The 27311-nt window shown below is 36.4% G+C and overlaps 3 protein-coding genes across 3 annotated transcripts; 1 reads left to right on the forward strand and 2 right to left on the reverse strand.

Moving 5' to 3' along the window:
- Positions 1-854: 854 nt before the first annotated feature.
- Positions 855-3187, reverse strand: LOC140770471 (uncharacterized). The gene is made up of 4 exons (XM_073111681.1): positions 2880-3187; positions 2527-2597; positions 2211-2346; positions 855-1108 (listed from the first exon to the last, which is right to left on the reverse strand). Exons 1-4 carry the CDS (start codon positions 3031-3033, stop codon positions 1026-1028), a joined length of 444 nt encoding a protein of 147 aa, XP_072967782.1. The 5' UTR covers positions 3034-3187; the 3' UTR covers positions 855-1025.
- Positions 3188-3742: 555 nt separating this feature from the next.
- Positions 3743-5978, reverse strand: LOC140770208 (probable indole-3-pyruvate monooxygenase YUCCA5). Its single transcript, XM_073111268.1, has 3 exons — positions 5228-5978; positions 4359-4733; positions 3743-4160 (listed from the first exon to the last, which is right to left on the reverse strand). The coding sequence occupies exons 1-3, from the start codon at positions 5909-5911 to the stop codon at positions 3897-3899; spliced, it is 1323 nt and encodes a 440-aa protein (XP_072967369.1). The 5' UTR covers positions 5912-5978; the 3' UTR covers positions 3743-3896.
- An 11174-nt stretch (positions 5979-17152) lies between these two features.
- Positions 17153-27086, forward strand: LOC140770575 (uncharacterized). Its single transcript, XM_073111826.1, has 6 exons — positions 17153-17297; positions 17948-18157; positions 22555-23232; positions 24160-24227; positions 24301-24919; positions 25269-27086. The coding sequence occupies exons 2-6, from the start codon at positions 17975-17977 to the stop codon at positions 26658-26660; spliced, it is 2940 nt and encodes a 979-aa protein (XP_072967927.1). The 5' UTR covers positions 17153-17297; positions 17948-17974; the 3' UTR covers positions 26661-27086.
- The last annotated feature ends 225 nt before the right edge of the window (positions 27087-27311 follow it).

Consider the following 27311-nt stretch of genomic DNA (forward strand, 5'->3'; position numbering starts at 1 on the left):
TTGTTTAAGTATTACCCTTGTGTATGAGTGAAATTTTACTGTCGTTTGCCTATAGCAAACCTGCAAATTTCACTGTCGTTTGCCTCTTTACGTTTGTTTGAATCGCCAGTCGTATATGCCCTCGCTATATACATGCTGATGCGTTTATGGAGGAGCATGTCAGTCGGTTCATCTATAAGATCGACTTGAGACAAAAGTAGAGTTTACCAATATAATATCCCGGATGAATTGAAACATTTGATTCATGTAACCACTCAGCAAAAAACAATCAACTCCTCTTCCTTGCATTCTTCCCCTTTTATTTGGTGGGTGTAGTTCACCTTTCGAAGCTAGGTAGGTGGGTGGTGCGTATCTGAATTGATTTACATATGTCTTTTTTATCTACAAAAATAGGTACTCGTAGAAGATGATTTTTAAGTCCTGAAAAATAAAATAAATAAGAGGTGATTTTGCTTCTTCTAAGGTCTAGTTCACCAGAAGAAGAAAAAGCATATCCAGGAGCAACTCTAGTATGGGCCTCTTCCTTTTCTTGCTATGGTATTCTAGATTTTTTCTAATTTACATTGGCCATTTAGATCCTCCTCGTCGGGGCTTCAGAAATGTGAAACCATACAGCCATCCTTTCTCTGCCCTTTTGTCCGGGAGGCTGTCTCGGTGGCTTAACTATGCATCAAAGGCTGAGGAAAGCCTTGGTGGTCACACCAACCTGATTCCCTTTCAAATTGTTTACAATGTATAAATATTTCGAGAAATGCTTCTCAGTGAATCCTTAATCAATTCAGATTAAGCGACAAGCTACCAAGAGACTGAAGAGATCATCAGGAAGAGACTATCAGGAAAAACTAAGATACATGAAGAGACTGAAGAACTGCTGCACTTAAATATAATCTTGTAACAAAAACTTAATTGAGTGACCTTAGAACCCTGTTGATTTTATTACATTTGAAAAGATAATTAAAAAAGACAGCAAGCTTTTAGCTGCATACAACCGCATCCCCATCGCACATTACTGTACAATCAGACTCTCACAACTGAGAGATCGTCCCATTTTTCTCAAGTTCTCGCTGTCTTGCTCGTTCCATCTTTCGCTTACGCCATTCCTCGAGAACTGAAGATTCATCAGAGATAAGAACTCATAAATTTTTGGAGCTTCATCAGAAAAGATTGCAAAAGGCAACCGTATCCAAATTATCATTTTGCAAAATTTCAATCACAAATAACTTGTTCTGAAGTCCAACTTATTCAAAAAAAAAAAAAATCATTTCCAGCATCCGTTATAACTGAAGCTACACAAATATAAATGCTACTTAACACACAATGAAAATTATAACTGAAGCTACACAAATATAAATGCTACTTAACGCACAATGAAAATAAGACGATATATTTGCAATGCTTACATCAAAATCTTATTTATCCATGAGCACCTATGGACTTAATACAAGAAAAGTTGCACATCATCACTAACATAACCATCATAAAAATTGAAAGTCATAATAACTAAACTGCTAGCTAAATCACAACTTGATGTGAGAAAATCATAAGAATTTATTATCACATAATCATTATAATTATCATGATAATTGTGGTTTCAGTCAGCAAAAGTGTGGCAAACTTAAGATTCAAACAGAAGTATCACTACTCCTACACAATGGTCTGGCCAGATTCTTTATGTCAGCAGATGAAAAACATGTGACAGTATCATCTTTACTTCCCAATAAGTATGGTTTTTCTACTACATGTACAAGTCTATCAGTTTTAGGGAAATGCTGGTAGTAGAATATAACTGATGAAGAATCTGAGATCATGGTAGTTAATTCTAACCCAAAATGTTGCATGATGAACAAGTTGCTAGCTCAAAGAAACTGCACTTCACAGAATGTGCCATCTGGGCTTCTAAGCAATCATCGACACATAATACTTTATGTACATAAGGACATATTTTAGATCTTCAAAAAATTCTGACAAGATCCTATCACCAATAAAGTCGGCAGTCTATGAACCATCTTATACCTAAACATGCAAATAGATAAATTCATCTGCAAGAATGATTAGAAAATTATTGTCTGTCAAGATTTAAGAAACAATTCTTAAAAGCTACTGTAAGATGTCTTACATAAAGCGAGAATAAGCAAAAGAAATTTTAAGCATAAGTGCTATTGGAAAAAAAGAGAGACTTTCATATACTGAAGAATATATTCAGGATCAACCTTTCTGGCTATTGGCATCATTCATTGCCCTCATGTCTTTTAAACGCTTCGACAAATCAACTGCAGCAGTCTGCTTTGGAGCTTGGTTTGTCTCTATCCCTGGTTCACTGTTTGCTTCTTGCTGGATTTCTTTAATCTATGTCACTCATCAAAATAAACAGTTCCAAATCAGTGATGTCAAATCTCTGATATATAGCCTCGAAACTGTTTAAGAGTAAATAAATATCATTCATGAACAGGCGATAATAAGATTCTCTTCAACAGCTAAATTTTCAAGACACGGTTCTAACTGGTCAATTATTCAATAATTACTTACTCTTCTAATCAAATCCAAGGGCTCCATGGCACGACGCAACTCTTCCGATTCCAAGATGTACTTAAGTTGTGCTGCAATAAAAATTAATAGAGGGTTTTAGATAATTCCATTCCTGAGAAAATTCTAATCATAATGTTTGATCTCAGCTTGCTACAGGACTGATAATAGAACAAAACCGGACAACAATATAAATATGCCAATGATTAATTTCTAGAAGTCATCAATTCAATGCCATTTAACTGCGTTCTTGACTACCAATTGAAGAATTTGTGGGCTATTCTCATGCGAAACAAAATGGGTTCATCAAAAAATCAAAATTTTTTGAGCAAGGAGAGAATCCGAAGGGGACTCACCCGGATCGAGGTGGGATTCGCTGGGGGATCTCCTCAGGGAGAAGCCGAAGAATACTTGAAGGAGGAAGAAGGCGGCGACGAAGTTGAGGAAGCAAATGACCACGGTGGCGTTCCTGAACGAGAATCTCATCTTCCATTGCTGCTGCACGTCCATCTGGAGACGAAACCCCAACCCTAACCCTAAATCTACGCTTAGAAACCGTCGAAGAGCTGGCAATTGACCCCGTCGAGGGAGAGCGCCGCCGGATTCACGATAAGATGCTTGCACGCCACTACATAGACGGCTTCTCCTCGATTGATGGTCTGAAGTCGGCAAATGGAGCTTTCAGCACCCTTATTTGACATGAAGTCGGCGCATAGTTCATTTTAACGAATCCGGCAAAGAACAAATCCAATCAACGACTTTATAATTCTATCCATTTGTTTGGAATTTTACACTACGAATCTTCGGAATATACTTTTACCTATCACCAAACGATAGAATTAAAAACTTAATGGTGTCTTAATTAAATTTAATACTTATACAACCCGATAGACTTTAGGCATTTAAATACACCATCGCATCAGTAATACCCAGTTAATATAGCAACCTAAAAGGTTAAAAATAAAAAGAAAAAAAGAAGAAGAGGAGATTATGAAGTATATCCATCTTAACTAAAGCATAGCTCTTCTTCCATGAATCAAATGTTTCATTTTCGGGTGTGTGGGGGCCTTAATTATATTTAGATTCCTCGAATAATCCCATATTAATATTTCAAACATCTCTTTTGTTTAGTTTCCATTATTTTTTCTATTCATAAATTATTACATGCTGACGACGTAATTATCATATAACATATTTATCTTTATATCGTAGAGAAAAAGAAAAGAAATTATATGAGATATTTACAATAGTTCAAGAGATTTATATATCACAAAAAAAAAAAAAAATTATGGTTCAAGGGATCGAACTATAATTATCCCTTTCTTTGTTCATATATTACAAAGTTCTCTGTACAATCAACAAAACCCATTCCTTCACAAGAGAGAGCTGTTTCTAAGAGCCTTCTCATCATATATGTGAGATTGGATTGGATCTTCTATTGCATGCAGTGATGTAAAGGCCTGCTTAGTTTCCTCCTTCCATATCCTGCCAATGTCCTCTGCTATCCTCACAGCATCCAGGCATGCTCCAGAGAGCCCTCTCCTTGTGAATCCAACAGCATAAAGCCCAGACTTCCCCTTCCACCCATTTGGAAATGGGTGCCTTGGAAATCCATCCTTTGAGAAGAACTCACTGTCCTGCAGAGATTAAATATCACTGATACTCTTATAATCTTTTGTCTTTTCATTATCAAATTAATTAAAATTTAACTATTGGTTAACTTAGGATAAGAGTTTTAACAAGTATTTATAACAAAAACCAAGTGTTTCCATTGAAATAGGTAATTACTCTCACTTTAGAAAGGTATATACATGCCAAAAAGAAATATAATTTACCTTCAACCAGGAAGTAACATTGCTGCAGTAGCCAGTAGCCATGATCACTGCATCCACCTCAATGGTCTGGCCATCAACTAACTCAACAGTCCTGCCATGTGAAAACCTCTTGATCCCAGGAACCACCTTTATCTCACCAGATTTGATCTTCCCCAGTGCTCCAATGTCCAAAACTGGGGTTTTGCCCTCACTGTTCTTGATCTCCAGTGGGCCAGCCACTGGTCTCTTTAGGCCATACTTGTCCAGATCTCCAAGTATCACTCTTGCTGAAGCCACTAGGATCTTATCCACCAACCACAGTGGTAGCCATTTTGTCAAGCAAGCAGCTACCTCATAGGTTGATTTCCCAAGAATCTCTCTTGGTAACACATGAACCTGTCAAAGCACTTCATCTTTAGGTTTGAACTCAATGAACTTTAGAAAAACTTGCTCCAATATTATGTCAAATAATCCTTGACCTTCAAGTTGATATATATATATATATATATATGAAAATCACTTTACCCTCCAGGCCCCTTGAACTTGTTATTAAGTTACAACTTTTAAATTTTTTTATCCAAACTTAATAGTGTATGTGGCTTATTATCAAGTGTTACTAGTTTACAAAAAAAATATATATTTTACCCTAGTATTTTTTTTTTATATCTCTGAATACATATTTATTTAATAGAAGGATATGTAGTTACTTCAGTCAGTCATTTAATCATCTCTCTGTTAGTGATGTATATAGTTAGTAATTTAGTTAAAAAATTCAGAAAAATAGGTTCAAGGGAATAAAGTGATTTTTGTTCAAAGTACAACGAGGTATATATATATAATCCTAAAAATTATTATGAAAATAGGGGCTATGGTAGAAAAAGAATACTAACTGAGTGGCGGACGACCATGGTCGGATGAGCGTCGTGGTGGCAGAGGTCAAGGCAGACCTCCATGCCGGAGTTGCCGCAGCCGACCACCAACACCCTCTCCCCCCTATACCCCTCGCCAGACTTGTAGTCCGCCGCGTGCATCACCGGCCGTTCGAACTCCTCCGCCCCCTCGATCTCCGGCGTCACGCAGTCCGCGTTCTCCCCCGTGGCCACCACCAGCCACTGGCATATATACTCCACCTCGCCGGCCGTCGTCACCCGCCACACGCCGCACGCCTCGTCGTACTCCGCCGACCGCACGGCCTCGTTGAACTGCGGCTGGATCTGAAAGCGGTCGGCGTAAGACTCCAAGTAGTCTACGAACTGCTTCTTTGATGGGTACTCAGGGAAGTCGTCAGGGAACGGGAGCTTGGGGAGTTGGCAGAATTGTTTCGGTAAGTGGAGCTTCAGGCGATCATAGGTACGATTTTGCCATAACGAGGCAATGCAGTTGGACCTCTCAAGGATCACAAATGGCACGTTGTGGTCTTTGAGGCATGCAGCCACTGCTAGCCCAGATGGGCCAGCTCCTATGATGAGTGCTCCATTCACCCATTTGCATCTCCCTTGGAAGAAAAGCCCATGCTCATGCTCATGCTCATGCTCATGCTCATGCTCATGCTCATGGCCAACCAAATGGGTCATGGCTAGTTCTTGATGTACTAAAGAGAGGAGAGTAGTAGTGGAGAAGTTGGAGAGAGTGGGAAGAGTATAAATAGGAGGAGATGTTAGAATATAAATTATAATAATCACATCTCTCTAAGCCTTTGTTTAACTCTGGAATAAGAATAGGCTTATTTTTAGTATAAGCCTCTTTATAATTAATACTATAGTAATTAAATGAATACTTAGTTTTGTACTAGTATAACAATACATATTTCATCATCGTTCTAATCCGTCTCTCTTTTCTCAACTCTTCTCTCCTAATCCGTTTATTATTAAGAATAGTTTAGCTATTTGTGAAACTATCATTTTAATTTTATATTATATCAAATATAATTATTACACGTTATACTAATATATAATTAAACACTAAAATAACTTATATTAATATAAGTTTCCGTATGCTAATTAATATAAAAAATAAAATTAACTATTCCAAAAGGGAACAGTGCCTTAGGGAAGGAAGTGAACTCCAACAATCTTAGTCAAACATCTGGTCTCGGGGCACTTTGATCGGCTCAAGAGGAGAGCTTGACTTAAACTGATAAATTGTTAATATTTTCAAATAACAAATAAATCTAAAATGATTTAAATTCAAAACACCTTACCGACTATCTCAAAAGTTGCAGGCCCAAAAGATGTTTGAGAGGGTTTTTATTCCCGAGGATCTTCTGTGCTTTCTGCAGGCAAGTGGAAATTGATAAGTGAGTGACTTTTGATACTTGAATGATCCCAACGTCCGCTATAGCAGTAGCCCTTGGTTTCCTATCTGCATTTCTGGTAGCAGTACGTTGGAACAGTAGAGATTAATTAATCAGCACACAAGAACGAATATAATTTATGATTGATGAACATAAAAGATGCTCTTACATATCCATTAGAATTATATTTTCTTATAGCAAAAGGTGGACTTAAACTCAAACCGTAGAAAACTTAAAACGGTTAGAAAGAAGAAGAAAGAAGATGATGATGATGATGATGATGATCTCTATATTTTTATATTCTAAAGCTCCTAACACTAGTGATCTTGGTTGCATGTATCTGTGGGCATCTACTGAGTGGGCTGAAGGCTATGTTACACGCTTTTTTTTAGTGATTTCAAGTGAAGGGATGGGGCTCCTGTGAACTCACTATCATTGGCAATGACTTTTGCAGTGGTGCAAATTACTCATTGGTTTCGGAGTTTGACACATCCCTATCCAAATTGTTCTGAAGACCAGAGAGGTTCCACTCTAGGGTTATGCGAGATTAGGACCACCTATACACACACACAAACAGAGAGGGGCAAATTCAAAGATTATTAGGAATAATAATCCTAATCGAATCAGAATTATTTACCTAGCAGGACCAACGTGATTTATAATGGAATTCAATTCAACGCAAAAGTTTAAGCTGGTATTCGATTCCAGCATGAGGGAGAGAGAGGCTTATTCTAAGAGTAGCTGCGCCGTGCTTCTAGATTGTAACCAAACGGATAGCATCTTATACCCCGAAGAGAGAAGAAAAAAGAAGTAGTTTTCATTGAAGTTGTAGGTTGAAACCTCATAGTTAAGGTGTTGTGGGCCGGACATTTTGGTATCTAACCTATGTATTTTTGTATAGAATAATTGCAGTAGCTTCACTTTTCACGTGAAAAAGGAGATAAGATAGGAACTTGAGGGTTTCTTTTTCAAGTCCTTGCACTCTAAGGCATGGGAAGGGGTACTTTGAACTACCTCGCCACATATTTTCTTTGCACAGCTCTCCTAAAAAGCAACATTCCTTCAGAGGTGATTGCCAAGTAGTATTTATCAAAGGTTTGGTCAGATAGGAATGTGCATGAACTGTCTTGTCACTTCTTGTCTCTGAATCTTCCCCAAATAACTAGGCTTTTCTTGGCGGCTGTGAGCATCTCTTCTTTGCATTATAAATATATATATATATATACACACACACACATTTATATAATATATCTCATCATTGGAGGACATAATTGCCCAATGTATTCTCAAGGCTAGGGTTTAAATAGTTTTAGATGAGAGTGAAGCTCCCTACATCATCCTCCATTTGAATGCACTATAGTTTGCCTGTGGTTTATATTAGTATAGTAGGTAAATAATTACTTATCTCAATAGTATAGTTATACCTATTTATCTCTCATAGATTTCTTCTTTCATCTAATATTTTTAATTTTTTCTTCTCGCCTCATCTATCCATTATGATGAGTATTTTAGTCATTGCCAAATTATAATTTTCAACTTTATGCTATATTAAGTATAATTATTACACACTATACTAGTTTATAGAAAAAAAAATACAAGAAATAAGCTCTCTTATCCTACTACTGAAAATTAGCATATAGCTATACTAACATTAAACTTATTCTTAGCTTCGTATACTTTAATAATAAGAAATTTTAAAGTAGGTATTTTTATTCGTTATCCCCAATATAAAGCCTTTATTCTATGAATAACTATATATATATATATATAGCTTTGAAATAAATTTGTAATAATTATATTTGATGTGATATAAAGCGAAGAAAATATAAGAATTTTTTTTATATTTTTTAAAATTATGAGAAATAATTTTTGGTTTCATATAAAATAGATTGATGTGATAGATAATAATAGTAAATTATTAATCAAATTAATATATGGTATAAGATATAATTTTAAAGAATAATATTTGTATTCTAGAATATGATTATTTTGATGTTTAACTATTATTTGAAAATAAGATGTTGTATTTCAGGATAAGAAAAAATAGTCATTTCTAAAGTGGATGGGGATAATGAAGATTTCAATACAGTATTTCATTGCAAGATGTTGTGTATCGGCTAATGCATGTTTTAATGGAGATGATGAGATCTAGATAATAAAAGTGTAAGAGATGATGGAGATGACGATGTAGGAGGGATGAGCTGGGGGAGGGGGGGAGAAGATGACCAACCCTACTAAACTAAGGGGATCGACAGTTGAGGAGCAATGGACTAGCGTCAGCTTGATAGTGTCGGCCTTGGATTAAAGGAGAAGATTGGGAGAGATGAAAGGTAGGAGAATATAAAAATCAATATTCCTCAATTATTCCAAAGTGGTTGCTTTCCACATATTTAGAGACTAGTTAGTAATTCAAAAATATTCAAATTAATCATAACATGAAATGATCTCGGCATCGAGCATTTTAATGTTTTGTCAAAACTTTAAATCTTCGAGCGTTCAAATGCCATTAGATGAAGGGTGCTCTCTAATTTCGGTGTTCGAATGTCGTTGGATGAACGTTCTAATGCTTCGACAAATACTACTCTAAAGTTGAGGCATTTGAATGCCTTGTCATTCTATTGTTCTTGGATTGTGGAGTTTGAATGCTGTTGGCCTGACATTCGAACATCTAGATGAAGGTTGCTTTTATGTTTCGATGTCTGAATGTTGTTGGCCAGACATTTGACCACATCAGCATGATGCCATAAGTTATCTAAAAAAATAAACAACTAATATTATGATAAATAATCTTAATCCAACGTACCTAATCTTTCTCATGAGATAACTCGATTAGACCAGAATCACATCAAGAAACCACCAATCTAGGATTTGAAGTACATTTTCATTTGAAGTTTCCTTAAATGTGTTTCTCCTTTTAACTAAAGGAAGCAGTCATACTTTAGGATGCCAAGTTCTTTTAAAAAAGTTGTTCATCCATGTGGCATATAAAGATATGGTCCCAATTCCCCTTTTTTTTTTAAAAAGAAAGAAAAATAAAAAGAAAAGACATGGTCCCAATATTTCTAGTTGACCGTGAGAGATTTCTTTCCAAAAGAAAGAGGAAATAGCCTATAGTTTATAGTTCATTCATCCTTGTGCTCCTCCTTTTTCCAAAACGAATTAAATTGTTACAAAAATGATCACCAACGTTTTAAAAGTTAAAAATAAGAAATAAAAACATGAAAAGTGATCACACTATTTCTTCTTGAAAATGACATTTAAAAAATGAAGGGTTTTTTTTTCTTCACATAATTGTCACTGAAAACTTATAAAAATATGTTATATTATTGTTAAAATCTTTTGACTTCTAGAATTGCCATTATGATTAGTTTTTTAATAAAATATTTCTAATAAATTACTGTTAACAAATACATGTAAATAATTAAAATAGTCTAAAATATTTATCAACAATTTGTGTCTCCCGTAAAAGATATTTCTCGTTTTACTATAATATTGAGTAAAATATTGGATAACTTTTAAATTATTTTAAAACAATTTATATAAGGGCTAAATAATCTTTTTAGAATCTAAGTTTAATTTTAGTTATGATTAGTTAGAGTTAGCTAATATAATGATAGTTTTGAAAGAAAACAGTAATTTTGGTTGCAATTATAATATTTTAAAATAAATTAGTAACAATTATGTAAAAATCTGAAAAATGAATCACAGGGAATGTTGGGTGCAACGTCAAAGAAATCTAGGGAGATCTACATACTTACCTTTCCTCACATTCTCCATTGATGACCCAATTCATCAAAACAGCATAATAAATGGCAGCTATTCCTCTCAATTTCTCTTGGGGAAAAATATTGAGCATATCCAATGATCTTCTTCGTATTTAAAAGTCCATCTCCTAGATGCATCACATGGAAAAGTATAACAACAATCGAAAGTATTGAATGGATTTAGAGTTATACTAAAGAAAAGTAATGTAACATCCCTATAAAAAAAAATGGCAGCCCTCTTAGTGCTCTCGGAGCTCTCGGAGCTCGCCGACCCCGTGGCTCACACTGTTAGTAAGTTCTCTACAACTTTGTAAAGTTAATTTTCAATTTAATTAAGTTCTTAGTGATTTCCACTCATGTCTTCCCCCTCTCAATCTCACTGTCACTGGGAATTCGGCCAGCTAGCGGCCTCGTGCCTCTTCGTGTTGGACCAAGGAGCTTTCTCTTGTTAGATACCTCTAGGCTCTCAGTGGAGGCTACACCCCATAGCCTCCCATTGCCAGCTTCTCATCATTTTTCGGCTAGTCCCCGTTGGCGTCTTCCTTCCTTGACTGGTGGGAATCTTTTCCCCTCCTCACACTAATGCGCTCGATGGCATTCAGTGGTGCACTCATGGCCGGAGTCGTTGGGCAGCCCATCGCCCTAGTCGTTGGCCTTGGTGAGGGTGGTTCTTGCCATCGATCGCCTTTGACAATTAGGCTCCCCTTCAGCTGACTTTAGCTTACCTAGGGAAGGGTGCTAGTGGGGTCGATCGGGACTGTCGACGGCCGAATCTCTAACAACTTCCTACCCCACCATTGGGGCGTTTCATTGGTTGTGGTGGCCACTAGATCCTCTGTCGGCTAGTCAGCACCATGGGTCCCTTCTTTGATCGGCAAGGTGTCAACCGGCATGATGACTCGATTATCGGTGGCGGTGCTCATTACCAGCCCCTTCTTTTATCTTCCTAAGCTAGGTTGGGACAAGGATAGGGGACATGTGGTTGGTGTGGGTCAAGCCCTATCTTGGTGGGCTGGAGCGCAGCCTTGGGCTTCTTGGGTAGGCTATAGCCTACCTAAGTAGGGCTTGGGTTGGGTGAAACCCAACCTTAAGAGTGGGTTGGGTTGTGACTCGACCAAAATTGCTGGTGGGTTGGGCTACGATCCATCTTAAAATTTTGGCACTGGATTAGGCCGCTAACCTAACTCAGCATGTGGTGAGCTAGGTTGGGTGCGGCCCAACCTAGATTGTTGGTGGGTTAAATTATTGTTAGCCCATCCCATGTTGGGTTTGGGTTGGGTGCATCATAGCCTATGATCTAGTGGGTTGGGCTGCGTTCTAGCTTAAGTGACTTGTTTGGCTTTCTTTGTTAATTTGAGTTTTAGGTCCAATGTTAATGAGTTTTTATTGTGTTTTTGTGTTCATTATAGCTCAACCCGTTGCTCCGGGCCTTGAGCTAACTCAAACGGATTAAATACTCTTTAATATGTCTTATTTTTTTACTTTAATATTTTATTTAGTAAATCATATCAGACTTCAGACTTAATTGTTAATCATTCATTTTAGAGGATAGTTTTGTTAGCTATATTAATTGTTATAAATCAATTTTAATGAATTAGATTGTGGCCTGAGAGTGTCATTACTAATTGTTCATAATAGAAAATTAGCTATAATTAGAGTTTAGCCGATTATAGTATTGTTTAATTTAATCTTAGCAAATGAGTCAATGATCTGAGTGTATCTGAATTAATTACTCCTATCAAAAAATTTACACGGATTACAAGTAGGAAAATGGTATTAAGCCGGTTGTTTTATTTAATGATGCTAATTAATTAAATATGGTTTATTTGTTTTACTTTAAATTGATAATAATTAGTGGAGCAATAATATGAGGTAAATCTTTTTAATTATTTTTAAGGACGCATCAAGCCATGGTATAGCTTTAACTATTCCACCTATTAATTAAATGGAAGGAATTCTTAGATGTACTTACTCACGCTTATAGCGGACGTTAGTATAATTATTTAATTAATCAGTGTAAAAAATATTGTGCTTATAGTTTTATTTATCTTTATTATTGAGGTGGACTTCGTACCATCCGAAAATGATTCCTACGTAGTACAACTTTATTGGAAAGCTATATGAGGCAAGCAAAATTTTTGTAGTCTTAGAGAATGAGTCATCATACATGTGTAGATATTTACCTACTGTTATTAATGTATGTGGTGCATATTAATTTTATTTGGCATGATTACACATATCCAATAACAAAAAATATCCTATTTTGTGCATTAACCTGTTGACATATGAGAAGGCCATGAACATCATTCTTAGATCCTAAATCTCCACTTTCAAATTATTTACTTTCTTGAATGAATAAAGTTTACTACTTGAAAACATAATCATTACTATAATTTGCATAATATGGTTGCTTACTTGTAATACTCACCACCAAATACACGTGAGCGATATCCACGTGAGCTATTGGTTAATGTTTCTATATAATAGATGTGAGAAAAACCTATAGTTCTATCAATAATATAGACAAAAAGAAGCTCATAATACTATAGGCCATAATAAGCCCCAAAATACATATTTATAATAGACCAATGCCCTACGAGGGAGCTACACGTTATCTAGCTTAATTTACAAGAAGAAATCATTATTATTATAATAATAAAATAAATCTTTGCCAACTTTTCTACGAACTCGGATTTATCTACTAATTTGATAATATTTTCACTAGAAGGTTGTGAACATATAACCCAGCAAGTATCCACTTTTATAGTCTAAAATGTAGTGTAAATAAAGACATAATAATGAGGTAAAACGTATATGCATATCATGATCACAATCATTGCAGCAGTACCACATGCCCATTATGTTCTTCTAATGCACATATGTATTAACAATCTATAACTTGACACATATCAATCTGGACTACCATGAGCTCACACCAAGCTTTGCCCATAAGTCATGTCAACACTATATAACAGGATATGCATCACTTCATACTATCACGTCTTTAATTTACGCTTTATAGAACTATGTCTGTAGTCCACATCAACACTCACAGCCAACCACACAAATACCCTTAATGGATGACAGACCATAGCAATTGAATTGTTTGCCCATCACCTAGTGAATAGTATGGCCGATTGTTTGCCATCGTAGACTAAAGACCTTAGTCATAAACCCATATCATAAATCAATACCATACATCGATACTACCATGTGAGCTCTCAGCTCCACATCATTGCACCATAGTGTAGAAACTCATAAGCTGTTACTCACAAACCCCTTTACCTTACGTCATCAAGTATCATTAGGTCTACGTAATCTTACCATTCCTTTTCACTTAAATACTCTAAAGGGTATGACTCTCATCGATCGATACTAAATCATCCATCACCCTAACGAAATGGTTGTCTAATTTTTTGTGATCAACAAATTAGGATCTCGGGCTCTAATATATAGATATAATAATATACCCCACCTATAAACTTAGTTATGGAGGTGTTAGGTACTGTCGAGACGTAGAATTCACTCCTCTTATGATTGTGCAAGCGTGTTAGTGGAATGATATCATATAACAAAAATAAGCATAATAAAACACATATCATTATCATGTATTAGGTGTTATCGTACATAATTATGCCAATAGATATACATAATATATATATATATATATTTAATACTGTCTTTAAGAATAGTATAATTTGACTTTTTTCTGAATAATTTTTATATAACATTCTGAATTATCTAAACTCAACTATTTTAAATAAAATGATATCAACCAAATAAATATTCTATTAAAATATTAAAAGGTAATTTCTAAAATACCTAAATGATAATTTGGCAGGGAAGAGAATGATGATTAGGGTGAGACATGGCTTAAAAAATATTTACTCAGTGTGGGTCCATTGAGTATAAACTTATCCATATCATTAATAATAGTTTGTTTTTGTTTCTTTGTCAGTAGACGAGAGATTTTTCTTTTCTTTTTTTTTCCTATGAAAATCCCATATTTTATTTATTTCAAACTAATGATTACAAGCTAGATATACAAAATCAAATGTGATATAGTTTGAACAAATCCCACTATTCCATGAATATCAACAATACAACGGAATAATATATTATATTAAGCCCAAAGACATAATATATATATATATATATAGCAAGATATACATATGCCACAACAAAAACATGAAGTTTCCAGTTTCTCCGTTGTGATCCTTGCAATCCAGATCATTCTTGTAGCACGCCATTATAAAAATCTACATTGGATATCAACCAACACAGAAGAAAAAAGAATGGAAAAAGATCCAACGCCAGCAAGCTGACGACTTCGTCAGCAATGGCGAGTAGCGGCGGAGAGGAGGAGACGCCGAGGAAGGAAAAGAGAGAAAGGAAGAAGATGGAGAAAAGGGAAGAATACCCATCTCCCCAACTAACCTAAGTTGCTAGGGGAGAAGGGAGGAGGAGATTACTGAAGATGCCTAGGAAAACCACTTCTAGAGGGGGAGAAAAGAATGGCAGCTAAAGTCGTAACAGAGTTAAGGCCGACACTAACGGAATTTTTTTCTATGTAACGGTGGACCAACTGGGACAAGAGATATCACTCACATTCAAAATTACAATCGAGACCTAAACTAGTAAAGCTAGCACAAGCAAGCACTCTAATATCAAATGCAAGGGCCACATGTGAGGGCTTGGTTTGGACTAGCCTTATTCGTTCAGTGTATTCCAGTCCGATTGTGGCCAAAACTTAGCCCAAGGTGGCCCAAATATTACTCTATGACTGGCCCAAGTTGAACATGTGAATAAGGATATTTGTTAAAGATTTGTTACATAATTGATATTATATAATAATTATTATAATTTGATTCTTTTAGAATTATCATTGTGATTAGTTTTTAAGAGAATATCCTTAACTAATAATTGTTAAAGTTATCAAAAATTTTAAGTGACAAAATATCATTCTTTCTTATATATTCTTTATCGGAGATTGGAGAGTGAAATATTCGTCAAAGATTTTTGTCTTGCATGAAAATAATTCTTTTACTATAATATTAGGTAAAGTATTTGATAGTTTTGAACCATATTAAACAATTTATATAATATCAAAATAATTTATTTTGATTCTAATTTTAGTTTTAGTTGTGATTAGTTGACTTGACGACTTTGTTTTAAAGAGTACAAAAATTTCAGTACAATTATGATATTTTAAAATGTCAGTAGTTTTTAAAATGTTTTTAGTAAAAATTACTTCTTTTCTAATGTTATATTAAAATTTTGCCACATCATTTTAGAAAACCCTTATATTATTATTTTTTAATTAATAAATAGTTTAATTAACTAATTATAAAATTGACCAACATAAGTAAACAAGAAACTTACCTCTAACTATTATCATCACCGTTTAGACTTTTACTCACTTTATAAGAGGTAAAATAAAAACACGAAAATATATTAAAATGAAAAGGAATCTAATCACTCGTTACATAATGTAGAATATTTTTCTCCGGAAACTTTGCAAATTCTTCTAACTCCTTACAACAAAAAAAAGGTTAATTATGTTTACTCTTAAACTATATTCAATTTTTATTTTTTTTCATTACAATGTTCCTTTTAAACTTTAAAAAAATTTCAATATCGCCCTTCTTTTAATGCACCGTCAAATAACCTAAATGTTCTTAGAGGAAAAAGAACTTGATTTCATCTAACAATAGACGGATATACTTTTCCACACACTTATTTCTTCCTCGTTCTCTAATTCCACTATCTTCATTCTTCCCTCCCTTTTATTCTCTCTCTCCTTAATAAAACTATCGCTCATGACTTGCCTTTGTCCGTCGGCAAGCTACATGGCAAGGCCTGTCACCCCCACGGGCGAGGGCGCCAGCAAGTCTTGGCAAGATCTCGAACTTCCTGTTCTCTCCCTCCTCGACAATGCTATCACCCACGACCTGCCCTTACCTGCTAGCGAGGTACATAGTGAGGGTCTCCACCGTAATAAAATCTTGAACCTCCTTCCTTCCGTTCTCTTCCTCCTCTCATCTTCATTCTTCACTCCTTTCTAGTTTCTCCCTCTCCGATGACACTACCACCCACGACTTGCCTTTCCCTGTCGGCGACATAAACAGCGAGGATCTTCGCCCCCACGAGCAAGGGTGTCGACAAGAATGCCCCGGAGAGCGACAAGATCTCGAACCTCCCGTGGAGTGTGATAATGGTTTTGGGAGGCGTGGCCCGACAGCTAGAGGGTGACATTGGTGATGACGCCATTACTGCTAAGGACAGATACATCGTGTTGCCTATGACGAGCAAAGGCAGTAATAACGTCCATAATGTCAGTGCTAGATGCAATCTTTAGCTCATGAAAGAGGAAAATAGAGTCATCCTTCGATAGGTGATGATAATTGGTAGTTGGGTTTATTAAAAGAGGAAAATGGATCTTACGAAATTTTAGTTCATTTTAATGATTATGATGAGCTTGTAATTAAAAAAAAATTAGTTGTATGTGAAAATGATTTGTATTTCAGGGATTAGAGACGTAATTAACCCCCCTTCCCCTCCCCTCCCCCCAACAAAAAAACAGCCCCAAATGCGCATACGCCAATTCCTACGGTGCCTGGGAAGAAGCGAGAGGTGTCAAATGACTCAAAACCCCCCTCCCAGATAGCGACGTCACGGAAATACTCGAGGTTATATAAGTCCAAAGAGGGGCTTTATTTTCCTCTGCTCTTCGAAAAGAATAAAAAGTATATTGAAAACGCAAAACAAAAGAAACACCGAAGGCCGTCTCTCTCTCTCTCTCTCTCTCTCTCTCTAACGAACCATGTCTTCGTCTCTTCGACTTTTCCTTAAACTTCCCCTCTTCTATTTCCCGATTTCCTTCGAGAATTAAGCGGAATCCAGGTACCTAGTTCTTCTACTCTACTCGATTCTCGCTGCTTAGTTTCGGTTCCATAATTAGACGAAATCGGATTAAGGCAATCGTTTTTAAGCGGCAATTTCGCCCGAATTCGTTCTTGGTTGCAAATATTTGAGTTGATTTCAGCATTGTTTACAGTAAAGAGATCGACTTGGAATAGATAATGTTGTATTGCTTAGCTATTGTAGATTACCACTCCTGTGCTTTTTGTTTACGAATGTGGGTTAGTATTTTGTTTCCACTTTAGGAGCTAAATTTTGATGAAACGGGTTGTCTTTTTGTGTGTACGCTGGAAATAATTGGAATATTTTGGAATAGATTGTTTGTTATCGATTTAGGGTCTAATGTGAAATTTTGGCCAAGGTATTGGTTGATGAGGTAACCCTAATTTGGACTGGATGTTGAAAAAGTAATTGGAGAAATTCAACAAACAGTAGTGCTGCACATTGATGGTTATGGTTTTGATAATGGTAATTGCACCATATTTTTAGAGGATTTATTTTCACCAAATTCGGGCTGTGGCGACTTTCTTTCTTTTCTGAATGACATTTTTTCTACGTTTCTAAGATTTAAAAATAGTGGGATAGAAAATATTAACTTATATTGACTAATGCTTTCTGCGTGTTGCATGCAGAACAATTGATTAGTTCGGGGAAGAAAGATGAGCAATAAGGTGATGCTAACATACAAGCGCAGGCGCTTCCCTTCTCAGTCTGATCAATCTAGAACTTCTGTGGTTGATTTATCGTCTGAGGCTCCTAGTGGGGTATCTCTTGAGAAATCAAGCCCGAAAGCTGAAGCTGAAGCTGAAACAAACAAAGAGAAGCTGAATGAATATAATCTGGTGAGAAGTCAAACTTACGATCTGCATAGTTTTCCTATTTTACTCCTATGGTGCTATTGAGCTTGGTGGTTTAATGTTCTTATGTATATCAGATCAGTCAACCACAAAAACTAAAGGACCTGTTTTGGATGTTGAAGGACTTCTTGTATAATTTATCAGCATCTAGATTGCTGCCTCCTATAGGTTCGAGCATTAGAGTCTTTGTAAAAGGGGTAATTTAAGCAAACTTAGCGTCATTTGGTCCTTTTTGACAGGCAGGCTAAGTCAGGTTTTAAATGATTTATTCTCTTATGAAAAATTGGATTTGATGTTCAAGGACTACTATCGCAGTCTAAAGAGCAGTCAGTGAGTATTTCAAACTATTTATATCCCAATTAATAGTCAAATATTCAATCTTAATACCCAGCAATTCCTGTGATTTCATACTCAATTGCTCTAATGCCCTATTTTGCTTCCTTAGAAAGATTATGCTTCTACCACTTTTTGGAATATTCATTGTACCTTTTTTTTGGTATCAGTATGTTTTAATGCAGCTAGAGAGTGGCATAGCTTGTAATAGCTTCATCTTTTATGGGATTCTTTTGTATTCATTTTATACTTGTACATATTTGTCAGGCCCAAATAACTTATAGCTATACCTGTACTTGATGGCATATGTGTTGGCATACCACATATATGCACTATATGTTACCTTAGCCTCTTGAGTTCCTTATTGCCTTTTAGAAGATTACATATCCTTTTCTTTTCTTCCATTTTGTGTGGATTCTGTTGATGAATTGCCAAAATTCACTTCTCCATGGGAACATACTGCTGATTCTTGCAGTTTAATATTAGAATAGTCAATACTTTATACCTCTTGAAATTTGAAATGGGAAACTGTAGGTCCTAACTGATTGTGTGTCTTTGAAATCCTATAAGCTGTTAAGCACATTTTTGTCATGGGTAACTGCATGATTCAAATAATTTTTTATGTTATTTGGGTGCCTGTTTCATGTATTAGATAGATGTACTAGGATACCATGAATGAGCTGCATAACAAATGATAATTAACTTGTTAATATATAATATATGATTGGCATGCCTTGGGAATGCTTCAGATAGCTATGGATACATGAATTTTCCACACTACATACATGAATGAGCTGCATAACAAATGATAGTTAACTTGTTAATACATAGCATATGATTGGCAAGGCTTGGGAATGCTCCAGATAGCTACGGATACATGAATTTCCACACTATCAATCCGATAACAATTTAGCTTCTATCTTGTATAATTTTGGGGTTTTGCATATACACCCTTCAAAAATACCTTATTTGCTTGTATGCTCCTCTAAAGTTAATATGTATATGTATACGCCTCAAAACATATTATTTTTCAAGTTAAGTTTGAATAATCTAATAGAAAAAAGGTAAGAATACCCTTAACTAAGTGAAATACTTAGAAAACTAGAGTAAGGATTTTTTTATCTTTTTACATTTAAATTATTCAGAATTGAATGATTATTTAACTGCAAAGCATTTTTACATAAAAGAAAGAATTTTAAAGGATATAATGCAAAAACTATTTTTATTAAATACCTTGATTACAGGTAGGCAGAATACTTGACTTTTAGTTGGAGTTGAATTGTTGTAAGTTCCACTTTTTGGAAAAGGAGGGGCAGGAGGAGGGGAAACCAGCTTCTCCCCCTCAAGTGCCTCAAGTAGGTCTTGTAGTGATTAACGAACACCAAGTGCTGCCTTTTGGGAAAAAGAAGGTCCAAGTTATTTATGGATGTTCCATTCTTGGGTGCTTAGTAATAGTTGCACTATTTGCTATCATCTCACATCTCGAGAGATCTCTACGGGTCTTTCAAGCGTGCCATTGATGACAAGACAAGAGCTTGCATCTGGATCTCTCGGTGAAAACCAACTCGGAAGGCATCGAACCCCTCATAATCATCAAGGGGAAGATTGAGATGCCAATGAAAGTATTAGCCCTCTTGATCTGACAATACTTCAAAAGCCCTTGCTTAATTAATAGGCTGATCGTCAAAGAATACTTAATTATGTTAAGGTTCATGTTATTTGTTGAATAGGTATGGCTTATTATTTTAGGAAAACTTAATGCATTTTCCATGAGTTGTGCGTTGTCACGAACTTAACTTTTTTTATCGGTTTGCTAGTTTGTGCGGCATTCCATTTTCTTCGCAAGATGAAGTAAGTCTCGAAGTAAAGATATTATATAAGTAAGAAAAAGAAAAAAAAACTTTAATAACATTTAGAGAATAGAATCATTTTTAGTGAAGTTTTGACTTCTATTTCATTCACTAAAACTTTAGATCCATTACAAGTAAAGAATTTGTGCCCTTATATAGGCAAAATAAAACTTATCTACTAAGTTTCTTAAATATCTTTCCTAGATACTTACGGGGCTAAATATAAGATCAAGAGATGCTATCTTTTATCCCTTATCCATCAATCTAATGGATAAGTTTAAGGTTTGTCCAGCAGCGGATAAACTCAAGTCTTGTCTAATTACCGTAGAGTCTCTTGAGTTAGACTTTACTATTGCGTTGCTTAGGCTCTTGGACTACTACGGCACTTTGGTTTTAATCAAAAATTCGATTGGATCTCACAATCTCCCCTATCTAGTGCGTGCTCGCAGTTCTTTAGCTACACCCTAATTGCTCCTTGCTAATGGCGTGTTGCCCCTTTGGCATTATGGCAATCTTCGAGAGGTTCCTCTGCAAGTTGTTTCCTTGAGGAACGAATGACCACTTGCCATTTGTATAGATCAACCCTCTACTGACCTAGATTTGCTTGGTCTTGCCCTTCGCGGCAAGTTTGGACAGTTTTTGGCCTTACATTGTCGCCTCATGCAACTTCTTTGATGGTGGGTAAGGTATGTGTTCAACAAATCGAAGTTGACTGAGGCAATGACCATTTGAACTCTCGAGATGCTGTTTGGTAGAGTGTCTTTGCTTTAGATTGCACATTGAGCTCCGCCTCGATGGCATAGTTCGTCATTTGCCTAGACAACTTCACTTGGACAACTCTATTGGTATCGTATCCTCGAACTCTTCAAGGACGTTGGTGGCTTTAGCTGGGACAACCACCTTCTCCAAACAAGTTGTCTCAACCACAACTTGCTCATCGAGTGCCTCATTCGTGAGAGCACCTTCACATGTTGCAATTTTGTCAGCTATAACATACTCTTTGTTTCGCTGATCCAGCTTCACCTTGAGCATGCGAAACTAGGTTTTGAAGGTGTCAATGGTAGCTTTGAAGCTCTTCTTTGCAGCGGATGTCATTAATTGCAACGACGCTTCGTCGATTGCAGCAACATGTCGTTGATCGCAATAGCACATTGTTAGTTGCGGTAGCGCTTCATAGATTAGTTCTTATACCATTTGTCACAGTCTTAACTTTTTTGATTGGTTTATTAATCCACGTGGCACTCTACTTTTTTTGCAAGATGAAGTAAGTCTTGAAGTAAAGATAATGTATAAGTAAGAAAAAAAGAAAAAGACTTTAATAACATTTAGAGAAGACAACCGTTCTTGGTGAAGTTCTTACTTCTATTTCATTCACTAAAATTTTAAATCTATTACAAGTAAAGAGTTCATGTCTTTATATAGGCAAAAAAAACTTAGCTACTAAGTTTCCTAAATATTTTTCTTAGATATTTAGGAGGTTAAAGATAAGATCAAGAGATGCTATTCTTTATCCCTTATCCTTATCCATCTATCCAATAACTAAGCTCAAGGTTTGTCCAGCAGTGAATAAGCTCAAGTTTTGTTTAATTATTGTAGCCTTCCTCAAGTCAAGCTAGCATTGCTTAGGCTCTGGGACTATTATAAACACTTCAGTTTCGACTAAAATTTCGATGGGGCGTCGTAGCGTGTCCGATACAAACTTGATTAGGTACACTAACATATATGTTTTGAGGGGTATACATGCAAATACTAACTTTAGAGGGGCATACAAGTAAATTAGAGATATTTTTTAATGGTATACACACTAACCCTTTAAGTTTCATTCAAGCCTTTGGAGTTTTGTTGAAAAATTATCTTGGTAATGCAATGAAATAGCCTAGCAATGTTGAGAGTTTCTTATTAGGTCAAATGTCATTATGACTGTACATTTTCTTAATATGTACTTATCTTTCTCATCATTATCTTATTTGAATCATGAAAACATGTTAGCTATTTATCCTTATATCCAGTCTAGAGTTTCAGCAATGAGGTTCACTTGATGTCAAAGAGAACTTGCTCAGATGTTATGGATGCTAAAAAATCTAGCATCTCTGATGCATAGACTTAGCTGAAGAGCTCTACATATATTATTTCTTATTGGTTAATAATATTTGATATCTGTACATTGATCTAATAGTTTCTGTCCTTTCTTATGCACAGTGTGCTCCTACAAAAGAGTTGCAGTGCTCAACTTTTGTTGAAAGGTATGATCTTGAGGAGTCTGCACAGAAAGTTACCAATGAAGAAAGAACAAGTAAAATCACCAGGGAATCAGAGTTGGCCCCAATGGAACATCACTCACATAAAATACTACAAAGTGCAGTACCCTTGAAGAATTACTCTAGAAGGTCTCGTTTCTCAAGAATAGGGGTCCCTATGAAAAACACTGAAGATATATTATACACATCTTCTGGTTCTATGTGTGATCTTGCATGCATTGAGCAGGCTCTGAGGTCTCCAAAAGATGATTTGGGGTCTATATCTGGGTCAGGTAAAGCACGTTTAGGTCTGTCTACTGAAAAGAAAGCTAGTTCATGTAGAAGGAACAGCAGGCCGGTTAATAATGAGAATCCGAAAGAGAATACCTGCGGTCCCTTGATTACCTTTCGCAGACGAGTGAAACAGAAACCGAATATGGGTGAGACATATATTGGAAGCTATTTAAAAGGTGAAGAGAAACAGTTACCAGAGGTCACTCAGAGAAGTAATGATTTAGGAGCTAGTTGTGACAACAAAGGATCATCCCCGAAAGGCAATTTAATGGATCGATCATCTAATGAATCTCTGACGCTCAAACAAACAGATGATAGCTCATTACATGTGCTTCAACAAGACGTGGTATGCTTCTATCTTACTGCCAGTTTGATCTATTTCATGAATCTATTATGTGCGTACACTCATAGTTGTTTAAGTATTCATTTCGTCTTTTATTAAGGTGTTGTGGTAGCTCTAAATCATGCTTTCCTTGTTGGTCAATAGATTCTGATGTAGTAACAATCTATGAGTATTCAAGTACAATGGACACCATTAAGCAACTTGATTGGTTTGAAAGAAAGACAGGCAGGCGGAGGCCAAGCTCTGTTTCTGTTAAATGTCTCTTGTGAGTCAGGTACATGGATTGTTTGGTGCCAAACTCTGTTCTGGTACATGTCTATTTGTGAGTTAGGAATATGGATGTTTTGGTCCGAAAGACATGGAAGATATCCTTATACAGTTATCCCTTCCTTTTGCTGGAACATCATCTATTTAGTTAGTCATTATCTTATCAGCACTGAGTCACCTACTAACTAATATATACACAGACAAATATTTATGTGTGGATATACATGTTTAATGCATTTTTTTTGGGTCAAATTGTTCTACCCATCCACCCTTGTTTGTATATTATACAACTTTTGTATTCTTTTATGCTTTAGGTCATTGCTTTCTTCCTGAAGAATGTTCTTGTGCTATATGCTGAATAGAATTCATGATAATTTATTTTACTTTGTTCTTGATTCTTGTGGAATGATTTTTAGTGGGAAATCAAGTTATCCATAATATTCATGTCTTGAAAATGACTTCCTTTGAGTCTTTCACTGAAGATTGTACATGTGTTACTCTTTCTTTCTGGTTTTACACCTGATTGGTCATCACATCTAAGAAACATATGGACAGTGACGTGACTGGACTTTCTTGTAACTGGAAGATTTCAATTTCTTTAGAATATCTTAAAAGCATTTAGAACTAATTGAAGAAATTCTCTATTGTGAACTCACTGGTTAGATGGCTGGAGTTGGAAAAAATGCCGGACTTGGATTGACACCTGATAAAGGCTCAGCTGAAGCAAAAAGGTAAATTTACATCAACTTATTGCATCACTATTTCTGTTGCCTCTGAAGTGTAACTTGCCCTTTCTATAAATAGTGGCAACCACATACATGAAGTGTTGCCTCAATGTTTTCGCACTTCAAGAAGTACAAACTTTGCCTCTGTGCAACCAATGCCTTCTCAACCTGCAGAAAATTTTCCTGAAAGGTCATCAGATGATTTCAGTGCGGCACCAACTTCTGATTTAAACAGTTTAGTTCGTGAAACAAGTCAGACAGCCTCCTTTAGGGAGGAGTTGGGAAATGAGATAGTTGATTCTCTCAGAAATCCTGAGAAAACAGGTTCACCAAACAAAATTTCAGAGAAGAGACGAAAACTTTGTAATGAGGAGCTATCTCTTTCCCTTTGTGCATCTGGTTGTCTAACTAGGATGAATATTAGTAGACAAACAGCTGACGTATTGCCAGAAAATCGTCTAGAATCTCAAGGTTCAACTAGGAGCTGTCGAATAGTTCCTGCAGAAGAGGACACTGATGGAAGAGGCAAAGAAATGGAATGGTTAGAATCGCTTGATAAAGCACTACAGGAGAAAAAGAAAAAGAAATCAACATGCTTTGCTGTGGAGCAAATTAAGATCAATAGCACACAAGTATCCAATGAAAAGTCTTCCCCTACATTCCCAGCTATCTCATTGGCTGGGAGTCAATGCTGTCAGGTAAGCTCTAGATGAAAGCAGATATGATCCTTTCTTTTGTCCTGTTGTAGTACCTCAACTTGATGAAAGTCCATAAATGCATTTTTATCTTCTGTTAGCACTGTCTGCACATCATGCAGTCTATTTGCAGTATTTATTTATATGCATAATTAGGATTATTGTCTGCTTCTTGTTCTTTTTATCTCATGACAGAGAAGGGGAAGATAATCGTCATAGCTCGAAAAAACAAGAATTCTACTCATTTAAGCATTTATAGAATTCACAATGTCCTGAAAATTATCTAACTTGCTAGTAAGGGCTCATTTGGAAGCTTGCCTGATCCATTATTAATCAAATGATATTGTTGCAGGAAAGAGCAATTTTGGCAAATGCAGACAATCCCAGCTCTGAAAAACAGCAGCATGAAGAAATCACAAATATTTCTTCCTCTCGCATTAGTTATATAGATTTAACTCTGCCGTTGAATTCTGAAGGCCCTGGTGTTCCTCCGAAGGATTCACAGAGCATGTCATCGCCGCTAAATTTGAATGGCAAAAATGGGGTTCATGAGTACATTACAGACTTTCAGTGCAACAGCATTCTCGAAAATGTATCTACATCGAGGAGCAAGCAAGTACTTGAAAATATTTTTAGTGGTTCACAGAAGTTGAGGGAAAGGCTTGATGCTTTGTCATATAAGAGGTATTCAAATCATTGGTCAGAGGAGGAATTAGATTTTCTCTGGATTGGTGTGAGAAGACATGGATTGGACAACTGGTATTCAATGTTGAGGGACCCTCGACTATGCTTTTCAAAATCAAGAGTTGCAGAGGATCTCTCTGAGCAGTGGGAGATAGAGCAAAAAAAGCTTCTAACTGGCACGCTGTTTCAGCCAACAAGAATACCTAGATCAGATGTTTTCCCACCTCTTTTCCCAGGTGGTGCTTGGTTATCTGAAGCGATGGCAACTAACCATTATCGTGGAAAAGGCGCTCAGTCGGCATGCTCAGATTTTACAACACGGACAGACGAAACTAAACTTTCTCTGGGAGAAGTATACCAACAGAATGACCATGTTTCAAGGAGAAAACTGCACTATTCATCCAGTGTCTGCATACCGAATCTCTTTGGAAGTGAAAATTTGTCGTCAAATTATTTCTTGAGCAGCTTTCCAGTAGCTTCTACATATTCAAAGGCCGGAATCAGATGTCAACTGGAATCCAATATCCAAACAAGGTATGACTCTGAATCATCTTTGCGGCAAAAATCCATAGAGAGGTTGGCTCATGAGCACCCACCTACTCAGTCAGCAAACACTCTTCCTCATTGGCTCAGAGAGGTGCTAGGAACGCCTAGGTCAAATGTGCCAGAGTGGCAGTCCACTGGTTCCGCTACTGGTATATCTATAGGTTTGCTCAATAATGACATACAGATTACTGCTGCTATTCCAGATTATGGGGAGGGCTCATCCAAAGATTCCCGGAAGCGTGGCATATTGAAGAGGAAGAACACAGTTTCTGGCACTAAGCCTGAAAGTTTAAGAGCTTTCGACAGTCTAACATCTGAACAGTGGATGGAACCACGACTTGATCTCCCTGTGTCTTCTCAGAATCCTGTATCAATCAATACAGTCTCTGGACCGAGCAACGCCTTGGAATTGAATAAGAAAACTCCAGCAACCATTGGACCAAGCAACTTGGTTGTGATTGATAGTGATGCATCCTCTGAGGAGACTATATCCGATGACCGGAGCAGTAGGTAGTTCCATAGTAGCTTCTAACACAAAAGGGATGAACCTATAGTTGATTAGGTGCACAGGTTTCGCTGTACATAGATTACCACTATGTTGTCCCATAATATTCTTTTAGGAAAAGAGAAATGCATGTGTTCCTGCAATCTCAATTTTCTTCCCCCAAAATTTTGTGCCATCTTCCAGCCATAGTGTTTCAGATTGCAGCACTTAACAATATCGGAGACACTGGAGGAATTTTATTTTATTTTTCTTTTCCGGTACAAAACGATGTCAGATGTCCCAGATGTCTTCTGTGCCATCACAAGTCTCCTCTCTTTTATTTGTCCATATTTATTCTCTGTTTCTCACCTTGGTGTAACTCAAGATCTCTATAGGTGATTACACCTACCATTTCCATTTATTTTACTACATATCCATGCCACCGAGTTTAAAAGAAGCTCTGGTGTGCAAAGCACCCAAATACGGCGTTTACAGAGATAGTTCTCACTCCCCCTGGTCACCCATCAAGACAAGGACGCAGGGAGTGTTTTATGGAAGACATTTCTGATCTATTTTATATAACATTAGCAAGAGTTGGCAATGTCTCGGTCTTACAAGAACATATAATGATTCAACCATAATCTCTTTGTGTTTCCTCTCGAAGATCTGCTCGTGGATTAA

Source organism: Typha angustifolia, chromosome 11 (genome assembly GCF_048772165.1).
Source record: "Typha angustifolia cultivar Huaian chromosome 11, ASM4877216v1, whole genome shotgun sequence".
Taxonomy (NCBI): Eukaryota; Viridiplantae; Streptophyta; class Magnoliopsida; order Poales; family Typhaceae; genus Typha; species Typha angustifolia.